Below are 17,205 nucleotides of genomic sequence, written 5' to 3'. Positions count from 1 at the left end.
TTGTATTGTGGGCAATAACAAGTTTATTTGTGCAAACATTGTGAAAAACTCATGAATTATGATACATATATGCTCAATGTACATTTCTTTATTTATACCATAGAGTATAAAATATGACAATCTCTGCTTTTGCTGAATTTCAGCAATCAGTATAATTCAAATGGATGTAACTTCCAATGGCATGGGCTTGTTTGTGTCCATACTGCCACCTGGTGCTCCATTTGTACCAAAGAATCACAATCTCAGGTCCTACAAGTACATCATTTTCTGCCTTTCCGTTGCTTCGCTCCAGCTCCTGGACCCTTCTTGAAGCCAGATTTGCCACCGTCACCCTTGGATTTAAAACCAGCTTTGTTTTTCTGTCCAAATTTGCCACCAGTGGCGCCTCCCTTACCGCGAAACTTGTTCCCTCCATCCCCCGATTTTTTGGCCCCAAACGACTTGCCGACAAACCCACTTTTCTGTCCAAAAGGCCGGGGGCTACCCTCAAATTTCTTCCCTCCCTTTTGGTGGTTACCGCCATCTTTGAAGTGCCTTGGAGGGCCATGGTCCTTGGGCGATCTTGAATCCCGGTCTCTGAAATGCTTGCCGGGAGCATTTCCCCCGGGGGATCTGCCGTGTCCACCCTCCCGTGGCGATTTACCATGGAACTTATTCCCCCTTGCGAAGCTCCCCGTGTGCTCTCTGGGTGCACGCCTCTTCTTGGGGGGTGGGAACATGCCTGCGAGAAACAAATTGAATGCATGTTAAACATAAACATGTCACTACATCCAGATAATCAGGATTGAGTTCCAATCATCCATGGAGGTAATATTCACCTTCTTCTGGCTCCTGACCCACGGCCTGTCTGTAGTACTCGGCCTCATCATCAGACTCCACCACAGGGACTTTATCACCCTGAACGCCCGGGTCCTCCACTTCACTGTCTTCCTCCTCTTCCCGCTTCCTTTTAATGCCTTCCAGGCTTTTGTTTCTGACAGAAAAACACGAAAGTTAAACCAAAATAATATGCAGGAAAAATCAGGAGGGGGATAAAATAACAACGCATCGGGATCTCATACTTGTGCTGTTCCCGTTTTGCCAGTTTCTCGGCAACATTTTGCGCCTGTTTTTTGCGACGTGCGTCCTTCTCCTTCAGCTGGGCCTCCTTCCTGTTCAGGATCTCCTGAAGCTCTTCCTCCGTCTTAAATACTGTAAGCGATGGAGAGCGCAAAGGCCACGTTAAACACAGTTCACAGCACCGCAACCAACATAAGCTTGTTCCAGTGTTCCAGATGCATCAGTAAGCGTTTACTTGAGACAAAAATCATAGACATTCATCCTCATGTTCTCATCATGCACATCTGAACCGACGACGGGACTGGGAAACGGAGGGGGGTGCGGTGCACTCACTGGCAGCGTGATAGAGAACGTCGCCGTCCCCCATGCCTTCTTGGATCTTCATGAGCTTCAGGGTCATGCGAGGGCCGATCTCCGTCAAGCGGACGGCGCTCTGCTGTGACGCCATGTTCCCGCGGCCGGCGCAGGCCTGCGGTAGCTCCGTGATGTTGTGGTCGCCGTCGAGCTCGGCCTCGCTCTCTGAAAGGTTGGCCCCCCTAAAAAGTTCAATACAGCGGTGCAGCGTTAGATCGAGCCCGGATAAACTTAATCAAAAAGGGGCCGTTGGGCGTCTTGCTCTACGATGCCTATACCTGCACAAAGATAATGTTGATCGACTACAAGACAATCCGCCCCCAGTTTAAAGATCAATTACCAAAAAAACTTGCCATTCACATATATTATTTTCAATAACAATTGTACCTTCACAATAATCTTACTTCATCAGAAGCTCACTGATGTCCTCAAACTTGTTCATGTTGGGGAACCTCTCCTGCATCAGCTTCTTCACTCCTCGGCTCATGCCCACGGGCACAACCTTCAGGCTGCTGCAGAGCAGGAGCAAGCACACGAGTTTAAAGGGTAGGTAGCATGATAGGTGACAAGTGCCCGGGCAACACTATCAGCTCCTCAGTGCGTTTACTTTGGACAAGCATCACTTAACAGTCAAGTCATAAATCATCATCATTCGAGCCAAAATGTACATTTCTTATCTGTTAAAATGGCAAATACTTACTAATGACGGAGCTCAACCTCTTGGGACACTGGATCGTAATTCAGCAAAACACACCTCTTTATACTATTGAGGTTTACCTAGGAAAAAAACAACAAATAAATTTAGCTCTGCTCCCAGTACTATTTGAGACACTTACAAGGAGTCGAGTCAGTTGGGGTCAGTAAGCGTTTACTTTAGATACATCTTCACAGATAACTCAGAAGACTACACTTTCATCATACACAAATGCCCAACTCTATATTGTTATGCGCAAATGTACCATCATCACTCCAGCTTTGTAAACAGGACATACCTTGTGCACATTGATGGAGGGGAACATGTTTTGGAACATGGTGGCCATGAGCTTGACATGCATGCCTTCCACGCCAAAGTTATTTAGGATGAGCAGGGGGTGGTGTGTAAACTGCTGCTCGTGCATTCTGTGTCTCTTCAGAGACGAGATCACGTCTTTTACAAGAGCATACTGGGGGGAAAAAGAAAAACAATTCAAATTGGAGAGCAGGGATAAATGATAGGGATGAGTATATCAGCGCATTTACCTTGAAATACACCACTCAGTCAAAACACAAATTAGTTTCAAGCCCCTCTGCCGAGTTGTGCGTGAGCTGAACTATACTGATGTGCGTACATGGTGCTGATGTGTAATTGGATGGGACGGTGTTAATGTGTGCAATTTGTCAACACTTAGTCTAGTAGGGGTCTGTTGCATCCCAACAGAAAGTCTCAAACAATGTTAAAACTATAACATAATAAATAGCATGCGAGCGCAGTAGGTGCCACCTATGATATACACGTTTCTCAATATAATTAATAGCATTTGGGGCGCCAAACATAATTTCTAATTCATGGTGGATTGCGCACGGTCACTGTGCCAGTGCTGGATGCATGTTGGGGAAATGTCATCATCCTATCATAGTCAAATGTTTGATATTTAGCAGCCCACAAACCTTTATAACTTTAAAGTGAAGCATAGGACCTCTAGGGACTCGAGCAAGCCTCTGGAGAAAGAAAGAAAGAAAAGTTTTAATATTTGATATACGGCCTGATCTTGGTTAACATCTGCATGACAGTTGCCACATATGAAGTCAGAAGTCCCCTATTAAACTCACCATGCTAAGAGTGTGGGGTGTCTTGCTGAAAATCATGAAATGGGTCACTCCCAATGGTCCAGCTATGGAGACAAAGTCTTTTAGCACGTTCTTTTTCTTGACCTAGGAGTAAAAGTCAGATAAATAAAGCATGAATACAACACAGGCAACGTGCATACCCAAATTAAACTAAACCGAAAATTCTTCAGGTGCGTCAACACAAAGTACTCCATTCGGGCCAAGAACATAGCCCGGGCCAATCAACCACGGTTGTATTAACAACTTAAAACGTAACCCATTTCCCATAATACATAGACATGATAAAATTGTAATGGTACGCTAGCCATCGATGGTCCTATAACATCTCATACCTTCATGGCCTCTGCAGTGAAGGGTTGCATGATTCGCCGCATGTCAAGCACGAGCTGGCTGACATTTTTGCCGATCAGGCCACGATGAAACACGAACGAATGGGGAACAGTCGCAAAGGACTCTTCTTGCAAATGGTTGGCCTGTAGCCGGTTTTTCTTCTGGTTTTTGGACTGAAAGCACAAGATTCAGATGTTAAAACAAAGTCGGCTGACTGCGACACGTGCTTGCAGTTACTCAGAAAACCGTCACTCAAGCACTGAACACAAGCCCATAAAATATTGTTGGGTGAATCCGACCGGTTATGATATAATTATTTCCTTTTTACTTTATAAAGAATCGCGTTGATATCGTAGAGAAACTATTCGAGTTAAATAGAGCTAGCTCTGATGTATCTTTGCTAAACTCTGCTAATCCGCATGTTTTCTTACCTTTGATTTCGACATTGTTGGATGAGATGTATCTCCAGACGCTAGATGAAAAACCGAACGCTACTATAATATATACTGTATTGCTATACTAAATAGCAATCATTTTAAGACTATTTTACTTGATTTGACGCCACCACAAATTCCCGTGAAGAACAGCTCCGCCACATGGTCTTTACCCAGCGTGTCACTGCTTTCTTCTTCTTCCTTTTTTTTAACTCTAGTTTTTGAACAACGTTTAGTAGTGCATATAGCACCACCGTGCGGTCTGGAGTGGGTACCGGGTTAACCATGTACTGTCTACAAAATAGCTACATAAAACAACAGTGAGCAAAATAAATAATACCCAATCTACATATATATACACATTCTGTGTCAATCTTTAATTTGTGTCTGTGATTGTGTGTGTGTTTCTGTGTGTGTGTGATTGTTTGTGTGTCAGCACGCATGGTGTGTGTCTGTGGGGGAGGTGGGGGGAGAAAACGGAGAGGAAAAAAGAGAAGGATGGGGGTTTGAAGGTTAATGGTAGTGGGAGTAGAGGGTCAGACCAACACACTTTAAGGGTTTTCCTCATCAGTCCAGTTTGCAATTAGGGCTGTCCTCTCCTAAAACTCCCTGTGGTAAAGATTCTAGTGAGGGCCAGGGTGACCATTCTGGTGTAGCTGTTTAGTCCCATCGATTTCTTTGTGCTTCGTCATATTTAGCATATTTATTTTAATTTTGTCATTTCAAAATGGATTAGTTAATTCACTGCATAATTGAGACTAGGATTTCACAGTTTCGAAGCCAAAGGGGACACAAGGCAGACGTTTTCAGCAAGGTAATTTGGCTTTGTCTATTTCATAAAAGATTCCTGAACATTTTAAATGGATTTTATTGTTCGGCTAATAGAATGGATGTATAGGCTATATATAAACAATTTGATTTGTCTATCAAATTGTACAGAGCAAACATGTGGTTTGTACACGTATTATTATGTACAAACAAATTATTATTATGCCTATACATTTGTACATGCATAGACATAATCATCTCGCTTTCTTTCTCTCTCTCTTAGTCTTTTGTCTTTTAAAATCTTTTTGTGTCCCACATTTCTTAGCATTTTCTAGGAGCTTAACTGGGATCTAGCCCTCACGAGTCAGTTTGCTTTATATCACTGAATCACTTTTTCCTTCAGAAAACCTTTAATATTTACTCCAAAATGGACAGTACTGGTTATTTTTGTGTATCAAATAATCCAGGCATTTCTATAGAAAATAAAGTAAATATTTGTGTTTTAATATTAAGAGTTTATGGTATTGACTATGGTCGGTTTAGGGTGGAATTCGGAGCTGACCGTAGAAAGCTTTTGTTGACCATAGAACAGAGTATTTACACTGACTGGCTGGTGTTGACTGTTGTCACCAGTGTTTAACTGCAAATAAATACCATCCCGAAGGATAGACACATGTCTGGCTCTTTCCCCTTTCTAATGGCACATCTGGTGTACAATCAAGACACAGATAGCAATGCACGGCCCTAAGAAAGTCTTTAAAGTGTTGCAGAAGCCTTCTGTTTTCATTCACAGTTCACGTGCCTTCAATACAAAAAGCTTCTCTCTTCTCTACCTCCAGGAGGGGGGCCATACAAACCCCAACGCATACATGGAGAAGACATTAACGTTGAGTCTGGTGATGCTTTTCCTCACGCTTCATCTGGGTTTACCGGAAGTCCTTGGACGGACGGAGGACCCTCACGCCGACGTCAACGTGAAGAAACGACCTCCGCACGCCTCGGAAGCCAAAAGTGGCCGCTGCTCGTACACCTTCATCGTCCCGCAGCAGAAGCTGAAGGGAGCGCTCTGCGTGAGCACCGCCCAGGAGACCAACCGCTCCGAGGCGGCTTCCCTGCGGGTGGAGCTGGCCCGGCAGCTGGAGCACCTCGAGACGCTCAGGGCCCAGCTGGAGCGGGAAGGGAGCCAGGCCATGGAGGTCAGGGCCCTGAGAACGGAGAGCAACAGTTTGAACACCCGGATCACCCAGCTCTATGCTCAGCTGCTGCATGAAGTCATCGACAAGAAGGACCAGGTGTTGGAGCAGAAACGGGTTGAGAGCCTTCTGCTGAATGCTACTACACAGGTACACATGTACAGTACATACGTATATATGGTATGATTGTTGGCAGTCAAGCATCGGAAACATGACTCCTCTGTATGTGTAATCCAGCTGCTTCTGTTGTTGGTGGGTTGTGGCTGGCGGCGCAACCAAGGCGCTGCAGGTTTCTAGTAATTTCAGAGAGCTGGAGAAGAAGTATGGAGCCCTGACCTCGATGATTACCTCTCAGAATCAGTTCATTGCCCGTCTCGAGAAGCAGTGCCAGTGCAGGAACACCACACTGGCCTCACCGGTAAGGAGACGTTTCTTACCGTTTTCAAAAGCCTGTTTCATAACAGGCTTTAAATTTATTTTGAATTACAGAAAGTATTTTAGTGAAATGGATTTTTTGTGTAGGTGACTCCTGAACCAGAAAGACTCCGGTCCCAAGAACACCACAATATCAGCTCCGAGGCCAGTGCAACGTCCAACGATGTTCAAAGAGATCAGAGTGTCCCTCCTTCGCAGGAAGACAAGCTGATTGGGAAAGCCACTGTCCCCACAATAACCACAGCCAGCACTCCCACAGATCATCCCTTCATCAGTTTCCCAATCACCAAGACCCCAGGTAAACCATTGTGAAATACATGTCTCTCTCACTACGAATCCATTGAAAGTTCAAATGCAACCCATGATAGCCAAAGGCCTGTGAAGATTACTAATGATCAATTTCTTCCCATTGCTATGCACTTGCATTTAACCCAAATTGCAGTATAACTTGTTGAACTAGGAGCATGTAAACAAGTCATCCTTCATGTTGTAGCAGGGTAGATAAGGAGGTAATGGAGTCAGTGACCCATGGCTGGCTGTGTTATCTCCCTGGGAATGCCTAAACACAGTGTATGAAAAGAATGCTTCTCCTCATTAGACAATCAGTGTCTTATCAGTTGTATAGGCACCCTCATGTATACACAGTACACACACACACACACACACACACACCCACACACACACACACACACACACACACACACACACACACACACACACACACACACACACACACACACACACACACACACACACACACACACTCACACTCACACTCACAGACACAGACACAGACACACACACACACACACACACACACACACACACACACACACACACACACACACACACACACACACACACACACACACACACACACACACACACACACACACACACACACAAAGACAAACAAACGACAGCCTTTGAGGGTTCGGAATTTGGGAAATGACAGAGTAGAGGGCTTTAGACAGGCCTCTCCCAAATAGAGGGTCATTCAAACTAGTGGTGGTTCCATGGGGCTAGGCGCCCCATGGACCCAGTCTCAATCGATAATATGTCCAGGAAATCCTTCAGCCAGTTAAGTTTGTTTGTTATACTAGTCCGGTCCAAGTATTGTCTTCTTTGCAGAAAAATAAAAAGGCATGCAACAGTACAGTCGTTTTTTGTAACATGTTTTGTTAATTATAAGCCCTGTAACCTTCAATTGGATAACTTCATATCTCCCACAGTTGGACAAGATGTTGAATGCTTTAATATTGAGTCCCATTGATCCGCAGTGTGAGGGGAACCAATGTGTCATTCCCATTGTAACTTGGTGGGGTTAGTGCTGTCCAGGAGGATTATGATTGATTATATATCGCTGAGACAGTTCCTTTCCCAGTAGCAGCATCCATCAGCTTGCCATCAAGGACATGTTTAGACCCCTGTCTGATTCCTTTGGAGGGGAAATTGGCTCCAATAAGCACAGCTTTCCAGAGCACATGCTTTGCATTTGTCAACTGGAACCCACAAATATGCGGGTCCTGGCATTCCTCGATAGAGGTCCAACCACCCTTTGTGTTCATACCTGTAGGGCCATGGCGGGACTGCCAGCACGCCATGGATTCAGGCGAGACCATCAGCGGCATCTACCTGCTTCGCCCACAGGGCGCCAACCGACTCCTGCAGGCATGGTGTGACCAGACGAGCGCTCAGGGCGGCTGGACCGTCATCCAGCGGAGACAGGATGGATCGGTGAACTTCTTCAGGACCTGGGAGCAGTACAAGGTAAGTCTCTCAGCTCGGATTTAAGCTGCCTGCGGCCGGTGCTTTGATTCACTGTGCTGTTCTGTCGCAGCAAAATTTGATACCAATTATTTTCAGATATGGATATCATGTCTATATTGTGTTATATATATATATGGTGATATTATAACAATATGCTGCATAAATGCAAGGACATTGTAACACCCATTTGTCATTCTGCATGCATTTTTGCATTTCTATTCTAATAACACTAAAGATGGCTTTGAATGCAAGGTAAAGCAAGCCAAAGTCTGCATGAACAAAAGAAAATGGCTGCCCTGACCATCCCTCAGACCTAACTGTTGTTCGGGCACGTCGGCAGCAAGGTTTCGGTAACCTCGATGGAGAGTACTGGCTGGGGCTGGAGCACCTGTACTGGTTGACCAAGCAGACTCACTACAAGCTCCGGGTAGCCCTGGAAGACTGGCAAGGCCGGCAGGTCTATGCAGAGTACGACAGCTTCTATATAGAGCCGGAGAGCGACTGGTACCGCTTACGTCTAGGAGAATACCAGGGGAACGCTGGGGACTCTCTCTCCTGGCACAACAACAAGGCCTTCACCACCCTGGATCGAGACAAGGACGGCTTCTCAGGTCTAGTGACCGGCTTCACTCATTGATATTATTTGTTTGTTTGTATATTATAAGGATCCGTTTTGACTGACGCCTTGACCACCAGGGTCCAAGACAGTATTACATATAACAGTAATAGCCTCACAATAATAGAGAATATATATAAAAAATATAAAATAGAGGCAGTGTTAAATAGCCTTCTTGTGTTTCCTCCTCAGGTAACTGTGCTCACTTCCAGAAAGGTGGATGGTGGTACCATATGTGTGCCCACTCCAATTTGAACGGCATGTGGTATAGAGGCGGGCACTATCGCAGCCGCTATCAGGACGGGGTCTACTGGGCAGAGTTCCATGGAGGCTCCTATTCTCTCAAGCGGGTGGCCATGATGATCAAACCTGCGTGACGGAAAGGACCGTCCTATTTGGAATCAGATGTGTTTAAACGTGGTTGTTATTTTTTCTATTTCATTTGTGCTTTGTTTTTGCTTCTTTAAGCTACGTTCTGAACACTTTTCAATAAGGGTACAAATTACAATAATTAATTACTTAACATTTGTTAATGTAGTAATAATCATGAGCTAACAATTGACTTACAGTTAATTAAACAGTTAACAAATGTACTAGTAATCCTTCACTAATGGTGTTCAAGTTGAGGTATTAATTTATAGGCTACATTAATTAATAGGGTTATACTTAAACCTAACCCTAGCCCTATTCAAAAAATATATAATTAATACGTGGTTAACATGAACAAAGTTAACTTAGTAAACAATAATTGATTGTATACTAGACCATTAGTTATGTGATTATTACTTGTTAATATTAGTTGACGTTTACTCCAACATTAACTGATGTTAATTTGTACTTATTGTACCCTCAGTGGAAAGTGTCACAATAAATTTGTTTAATTATTGTTTAAGAATGTTTGATATGATATAGATTTGGAATATGTGTACACTATATAATTGTCCCGGAACGATGGCTAATACCTCGTTAAATTTTCGTTATTCATATTTCCAAATTGTTACATGACTATGTCTTTGTAAATAAAGATCTGATAAGATTGTAAATGACTTCAAGAAAGATCGCCTCCAGCTACCAAACGAACGAGTCACCTTCGGCGCCCCCTCCTACGTAGGAAGGGGGCACATTTGAGTATTACCTCCCACTTCCCAACTCCCCTCCAATCGGAGCTGCCACCTAGCTTCGGCGCCAGTTCAGCTCCCGGAGTACACCGCCGGAGCTGCCGGACTGCGGCCGGACCGCTTCGACGGAGGCCGGCAGCTCCGGCGTACCAGAGACATCAGACACAGTCTTTATTATTCATAATATAATCCGAGGCGCACATAGCTTTTGGCCGTGATATTAGATCGATTATATAAATACCCGTATATAATATTGTTATAATGTTACATTATATTATATAGATATAGAGCTCCAGGAGTCAGCAAACGGCAACAATCCCTTCTCCTCCATGCTGTGGTTCAGTCTGACAGCTCATTGGTCAATGGGCAGCAGCTAATTTGCATCAATGCTACAGACACCAGAAACAGCGCATTCTGAAGGGACTGAAACAGAGGGGAATAGCGGTAGATATTTTTTTTCCTAAAAGCTATGTCCAGCAAACAGCTTCAAAAACATGTTTTCTGGAACTCAAATACTATGTTCACTTGTTGGGAAAACACCATAATATGTCTCCTTTAACTAAGCCTTGAGTCATATTTTGGCAGAATTTTGATTGAATCTAACCTAACTCAACTCTCCTAACGCTGCTGATTCCCTGTGCCTTATTGTCTATATCCGAAGCCAATCAGCGTGCTGGTCACATTCCATAATCACAATCAGCCTAAGTCATCTATCTATTTGACTCAGGTATATACTAAACTAAACACAAGATAAACCATAAAGATATGACTCGGACCCCCATGAGGCTAAAGATATTTAGAAAGAGTTGATTCAGTTTATTATTAACATGAAACGTATTGAAACATTAAACATGTAATGAAACATTATTTTTTGGACAGTTCAAATTGTGTTCTGCAGTTTCTATGGTTGCTATGGTGTTATATTCAGTTACTATCATGTTGTAGGTGGTTGCTATAGTGTTCTAGGTCAGTGGGTTCCATCCTCTGACTTTAGGTTTACCACTAAATTGTCATCAAGATCTTTCGACGATTGATAAATACACATGAATGAGCAAAGAGTGCCAGTGACCCCTTTATACATCCTTTATACAAGTTATTACTGCAAGAATGCCATGGCCAATGGGAAAAACTGGAATAAAAAAGTCAGCAATGCCCCCCCCTAAAATAATTCACCAAACATCAATGGAAAACAAGAATAAAATATGTGGTAGCATACCACTGGTTGAAAAACACTGTTCGTTTGTGGTATGTGGTATTCTATGGTGTTCTTACTGGAATCTAGGTGTTTGATAGGGTGTAGGGGGTGGTTGCTAGGGTGTTTCAGGGACATCGTTTGGTGTTGTGAGTCATTTCATACAGGTTTCGATAGCAAGGTAGGGTTAGAGGGTAGGGTTAAACATTTCGATGAGCAACCACTGCGAAAGGCTCAACTTTGTGGTAGTACTATTGTGGCAGTAGTGACAGTTATGGATTTTGATATTTTATTATTTACTAAATTCTTATTAACTTCTACACCACAGAGAAAAATCCCATGGGGGTTTATGTGGGAGTTGAATTATTTAAAAGTGGAAATGCTTCATAAATACAATCAATATAAAGGTTTTGAGGCATTCCTTAAAATTAGTGCTGTCAGTTAAACGCGTTATTAACGGCGTTAACGTAAACCAATTTTAACGGCGTTATTTTTTTTTTAAAAGTTCACAAAGCCAAGAACTGTGGTGCGGAAGAAAAGCTCATACACCTATCTGTTGGATGATGGTAGAATCTGGAACACATCACATCTTTCTGTACTACCAGAAATGAACACTATATGCACAATGACGCTGAACAAACCGAGCCTCAACGAGTGACAAATGTGGACAGTAGACCTGAGAGGTTTAAGCAACCGCCTACCTGGGCTAAAGACTATGTCATGTAGGCCTACTAAAGAAGCTGCATAAATATGCCTTTTGTTGGTTGTTAAAGAAAATAATGCATGCATGAAAATGTTTGGTATGCATACTGTTAAATGCTGTTGTAATGGTTGATTGGTTGTCATTTTATTATTTGAAAATGTTATAGGCGTGGTGTTACTTGAATTCAATTACAAAAGTAATTTTAAGTTTTGTGATGAAGGAAATCGCCTTTATTGGAAGGGGGAGATGTTGTGTTCACTACTGCATTGAGTTGCTCATACACAGTTATGTCAGCTGAATTGTAGGCTACAGCCACTAGGTGGCGTAGTAATGCAGATGGATAGAGGCGAGAGGAGGATAAGAAGAATGTAATGTATGTTGATACAAGAACGGAGATAAAGAGTTGGCTGGAAAGTAACGCGATCTTGTTGGTTATTACTGCACACCCAACATAACACCCCTCCCTTCTCACATCCATTCGGGAACATGTTTGGTCTCATTTCGCTTGTTTCTTATATTTTATTTAATTAATTAAGGCTGCCCCCAACACATTTGCCGCCCTAGGCGCCCGCCTTGGTCGCCTATGCCGAGCGCCAGCCCTGGAAACATACGATAAGAGCACCTGAAGCCGCATCCCTTAAGAGCAAAATGTTAGCGTTAATTTCATAGAGTATCATTGCAAAACGTCTGAGCATGCATGAGCATACACCCGATGTTGTTAACCACCATTTCCGCTCCAACCCTTTTAGTTTGAGGAAGTCTCCACCCCAAGATGCCATATCTCAGTTACTCTATCATTCTGTCCGCACAGGCACAAAGATTAGCAAAATGTTGCAATACGTCTTGATATGGTGCTTTCTGGTGCTTATGACTGCACAGAGTGGTGAGTGTTATCTATATTAAATATATTAAATTTAATGTTTAACTTTAAAGATGAACTGAACTGAAATAATCAACATCGATAACGTGTTAGTCATGAAATAATTATTTAAAAAATCAATATATAGCTTTTTTTAGCAACAAAAGAAAATGCGTCTTTTAGTATTAGAGCGCCGATGACGTCATTGGCATGGTAGGACTCGGTCGTTGCTGCAGACGTCTTCTACACTCCACGGCGGAAAATTGTGATTTTAATATGGCTGGTTACGCGTTTGAGCCTGTGAAGGACATGCCTGTACTGTCCAACTGCCACCCGGTGGAGAGGGATAAATTTCAGGCTCCAGCTCCACGTTCGGATCGTGTGGGTGTGACTGGTGTGCGTGTGGGTGCTGCCGGAGCATGGACATTGCCATTGAATCGGTCTGCTGACGAGAGGTCCCGGTCAACCTTGACTATCTAATGGTGGGATTAGGTTGCATAACCATGCATAGGGCATTTCGGATGCTGTGCGGCGAGAGAAAAGTTTTGGAAGTAAGGGACGTCCGATCGGAGACACTGGAGCGCTCCATAAATAGCAACCAAGTAACAAGGCGAAAACGATCATTCCCCCTCCGATACCCTTTGATGCGTTAAAGGAATATCTCCGTAAAGACGGACTCATTGCGGAAACGCAACGAGCTGTACAAAAGCTGTACCTACATTTTCAAGGCGCTGGTTCTCCACGAAAATAAGTGGAGCGCATCAACCCTGCGCGCATCCAGCCTATGCGCAGGGTTGGAATGGAAACATAGATCTGTGATATCGTCGGAGTAATAGTTTATACATGGTCGGAGTGCAAGCTTGTGGAGAATGACATGACAGATTGACATCGGAGGGTTAGTCAGTTTTAGGCTGCCATGTATTAAGGGCTGGTTTCCTATTCAAAGCTAGCCTGTGGAAATGTATGATTACCCGCCTTGGCCCTATATAATTCATTAATGCAGCTAGGGGGAATGCAATAAGATGATCCAGTCCTGTAGACCTGGTGGTTTGCTTTTCTGTAGCCATTTCACCGAGCCTCAGAGCCTGACTCATTACCTGCTATGTCTTAAAGAGCCCCAGAGTAGGAGTAGGTTCCCATGCCATTGACTTACTCAAAAAAATAACTTGTTGAATTTACTTTAAAAAATCTTTGTAAGAAATTGTAACTTTAATAATCAAGTACAATTTAATTGCTGGCAACAAGTAAAATGTCCTTGCTGCTAACCTTGACATTTGTCAAAATATTAAGTATATTTTACTTAATTATGTCAATGCAGAAACATCATGGTCATCCAAATAGTGAGTAAGTATTACTTGTCTATAATATTTAGGGTTATGAACTGAATAAATAGATTTTATTATACTTTTTCTGCTTCTATTACTCAGTTGTATTTAGTGGTTTTACACACTAAAATTACGTAAATGTTGCTTAATTTCTTTTGATAAATATTACCAAATGGCAAATAGCTAAATGCTCAAAGCACTGATAAAAACTATTGCATGAAACAAATAACTTGAAGTGTTACTTATTTAAAGTAGCCCCACACACACAACTTCAATAACTGAATAAGTCAACAAAAAATAAGGCACTGAGCTTATTAAGCTTGAAAAGACAACAATATGGTACTGTAATGAAGCAATTTTATTGATAACAAGGACTGGATGAAGATGAATAGTCAAATCTTTTTTCCTATTGCAGTTTCTCAAAACGATGCATATCTACGGGAACAGTAAAGCATTGCGTTTCTTAAGATTGTACAAACTCAATCGAATACAATGCATAGTAGACGAATGAACAAGAAAGAAAATTAAAAAAAATTGGAATAACTTAAATAAACGTATTTTCCTCTTCTTCAGTCCGAACATTACACATAACTTGTGTACCTTAAAAAAAAAAACTTGTTCATGTTTTTCATTTGTTGTTTGAATCCATCATTTTCTGGTCTTGTTCTATATGTGTATGTATTTGTATATTTTTGTATGCATGTATTGCGAACGTTTGTACATAAGTGTTCAAGAAGTGTTGAGATAATGGGCCCTATCTTGCATCCGGCGCAAGTGACTTAGTCACTGGCGCATGTGTCGTTGCTAGTTTACAACTGGCGCAGAGCGTTCTTTTCCCACCAGAGCCACTCGCCGGTAAATTAGGGATTGATCATGCGCCCCAAGGGGCGGTTCGGCGGAAGGAGGAGGTGTGTTCTGGCGCAAACGGTATTTTGCCGTTTCTGAATACCATTGCGCTACTGACCAGGAAATACCTGGTTTAAAGTCAGTGGCGCGTTGTTCAGATGCTATTTTAAGGGCGCATGCATACATGCGCATGCGATGCATACGGATTGCTTGTGCACCTCGCGCATACACTTTGCTTCTCCCATCTACCTAGCCGCACATTCTTGGTAAATTATTTGGGAAAGAACAGCTGATGCAGAGGTAATAAGTTGTACTTTTAAATCAATGCATCTGCAAACACCGTACAGCAAACACATATTTTCTTGACACAGACATCGTGTAGGCCTACATGCCCACTACTTTTAGGATTGATGAGTATTTGATCGTGAAAAACATTGTTTTACCGCGAGTGAGTGTTAAAAAGAATGAATGAATGCGGGCGCGCGTGTGTGCTCTGTTTAAACACACGCAAACTAAACACGTAACGCATAATACAATCAATGGCAATGTCTATTACCGCGGGGACACATGCATATTAGGATAGCATACAATACTGATAAGAAACAATGTTTATAATGTATTGCGTATATCATTAAATAGAACCACAGTTACCGCATATCATATGTTATATCATATACGTTTTCTTTGCCGAAATTTATTTGAGGACTCAGTATTTCTGAAGTTGTGGAAGAAAACCCCTTATTCCATGTGTGAATTAGGCCATATTATTGGCAATAAACTGAGCCATTTGCAGTTTGAAATGCATGTGCATCTGTCTCATCGGAGACTGCAGACGCGCTGTCAGAATATCAACTCGTCCGATTCAAATGCGCTCATGGCTCTTAAAGGGGATGGGAGCTGGCACTCTCATTGGTTTGTTGGACGTTACGCCCAAACCACACCTACGGGTAACTAGGCTGCTTCAGACCAACCCTTTTGACACTTGCGCCGCGACGTAAGTGTCATTTATCCGCCTGTAAAATAGCGATAGCGCCGTAGAACCGCCCACAAAGCTACTTGCGCTTTGCGCTTCCCACTTGCGTTTCAGACCGTTAAGATAGGGCCCTACGTGTGAAATACAATATGTCAAAAAAAACTGAGTACAATCGTTCATACAGGAAGATTAGAAAGAGATATGAGATGAAAGACCATAACATGATAACAATGAAAGAGTGCAATTACAAAACAAGAAACCGCTTGTTTAACAATGCGGCAATTTAGCAATTTAGAGCTTCATAAGATTGAACAAACTCAATCGAATAGAATACCGGTTTCATTGCAAAAATTGCAATTACTTAACTTATTTTCCTCTTCTTCAGAGATAACTGTACACATAACTTGTGTACCTTGAAACAGGATGTTAAACAAAGCTCTAATTCAGCAAAATAAACAAATCAATTTGCGTGTGTGAGTTTAAGATAGCAATTTAGGCTTTAAGGCTTGTACCTTTGGGGACAGCTTCATCCCATCCAGTTCCAGGAAAAGTTTCTGAAACACCTCAAAAGTGTAACGCGTGTTTGGGGGTATGCAAGGTTGAGGGCATAGATCAGTCCCTTCAATGTACAAGCTTTAGCGGTGTTTCCACATCCATGCAACACCTCCCTGCCTTCAAGAATGATGGAGACATCGACTGTATCCTCTTCTGAAGCATCATGGACGACCATGATCTTGAGGATGTGTTCAGTAGCATCACTGCGGTTGTCCTCCTGCAAACAATTTAGAAGAAAAGAAGACAATGCTTTTGAGGAACAAACCGAATTTCTTCAATCATTCATATCGACTTCATTGCCATAGAATAATTCCTATTTAGTTGATTGAGCTTCAAACGAAACACTTCTGAGCAGAAGGTTGGTGTACCACAATGTATTGGAATGATTTCATGCCTGGAGGGCAAAGCTCACTCTGCTGGAGATACTGCTCATTGGTTGAAAATAACAAACAAGACGCACCTCAACACCAAAGGTTCGACTAGAAGACTAGATTCACCTGAGGGCTCCGTTGATATCAGGGGCACATTAAGGGCCCTATTTTAACGGTCTGAAACGCAAGTGAGAAGCGCCAAACGCAAGTAGCTTTGTGGTCTGCCTGTAAATCACAATTTGTGTTATTAAAAACGAATGATCTACAATGCTAAGCTACAATTGTATATTACATTACAGAGCGAACAATGGCAAATAATAACAGCAATATTATACACACATATATGTTTACTTGCCTGAAATAGACCAACAGTGCATCATCACCCTCAGGGCACTCTCCTCTGGCTCAACCTGCAGTATCTGATGTTTTTCACTTCTTCCTGTTGAGAGAAATATTAGTTAACAAAATCACAAATTA

At 42.5% G+C, this 17,205-nt stretch overlaps 3 protein-coding genes across 7 annotated transcripts in view; 2 read left to right on the top strand and 1 right to left on the bottom strand.

The window, feature by feature from the left end:
- Positions 1–3: 3 nt before the first annotated feature.
- On the bottom strand, positions 4–4,221 carry ppan (peter pan homolog). Its single transcript, XM_030339320.1, has 11 exons — positions 4,002–4,221; positions 3,573–3,743; positions 3,223–3,324; positions 3,061–3,111; positions 2,406–2,576; positions 2,114–2,190; positions 1,818–1,925; positions 1,393–1,595; positions 1,062–1,191; positions 819–973; positions 4–721 (listed from the first exon to the last, which is right to left on the bottom strand). Exons 1-11 carry the CDS (start codon positions 4,014–4,016, stop codon positions 261–263), a joined length of 1,644 nt encoding a protein of 547 aa, XP_030195180.1. The 5' UTR covers positions 4,017–4,221; the 3' UTR covers positions 4–260.
- Positions 4,222–4,570: 349 nt separating this feature from the next.
- angptl6 (angiopoietin-like 6) lies at positions 4,571–9,833 on the top strand. The gene is made up of 7 exons (XM_030349757.1): positions 4,571–4,818; positions 5,612–6,115; positions 6,246–6,383; positions 6,488–6,698; positions 7,977–8,170; positions 8,511–8,781; positions 8,979–9,833. Exons 2-7 carry the CDS (start codon positions 5,642–5,644, stop codon positions 9,161–9,163), a joined length of 1,473 nt encoding a protein of 490 aa, XP_030205617.1. The 5' UTR covers positions 4,571–4,818; positions 5,612–5,641; the 3' UTR covers positions 9,164–9,833.
- Positions 9,834–12,542: 2,709 nt separating this feature from the next.
- LOC115559500 (hemicentin-1) overlaps positions 12,543–17,205 on the top strand; it is a 10,513-nt gene continuing 5,850 nt past the window's right edge. For all 5 annotated transcript variants that reach the window (XM_030378320.1, XM_030378297.1, XM_030378306.1 and 2 more), the window contains exon 1: positions 12,543–12,682. In XM_030378320.1, coding sequence (XP_030234180.1) covers positions 12,628–12,682 — 55 coding nt within the window. In that variant the 5' untranslated portion in view covers positions 12,543–12,627. The remainder of the gene's footprint in view (positions 12,683–17,205) is intronic.

This window comes from Gadus morhua, chromosome 2 (assembly GCF_902167405.1).
Source record: "Gadus morhua chromosome 2, gadMor3.0, whole genome shotgun sequence".
Taxonomy (NCBI): Eukaryota; Metazoa; Chordata; class Actinopteri; order Gadiformes; family Gadidae; genus Gadus; species Gadus morhua.
Note: the sequence above shows the minus strand (reverse complement) of the source record. Positions and strands in the feature narration are given on the sequence as shown.

Excerpts from the sequence above, each read along its gene's own strand:
- ppan (XM_030339320.1), bottom strand. Across the intron at positions 2,577-3,060 it reads TTCACTTTAAAGTTATAAAG|TATGCTCTTGTAAAAGACGT; the intron begins GTTTGTGGGCTG and ends TTTTCCCCCCAG. Across the intron at positions 974-1,061 it reads GCAAAACGGGAACAGCACAA|AAACAAAAGCCTGGAAGGCA; the intron begins GTATGAGATCCC and ends TTTTTCTGTCAG.
- angptl6 (XM_030349757.1), top strand. The coding sequence starts at position 5,642 with ATGGAGAAGACATTAACGTTGAGTCTGGTGATGCTTTTCCTCACGCTT. Across the intron at positions 6,384-6,487 it reads ACACCACACTGGCCTCACCG|GTGACTCCTGAACCAGAAAG; the intron begins GTAAGGAGACGT and ends TTTTTTGTGTAG. Across the intron at positions 8,171-8,510 it reads GGACCTGGGAGCAGTACAAG|CAAGGTTTCGGTAACCTCGA; the intron begins GTAAGTCTCTCA and ends GCACGTCGGCAG.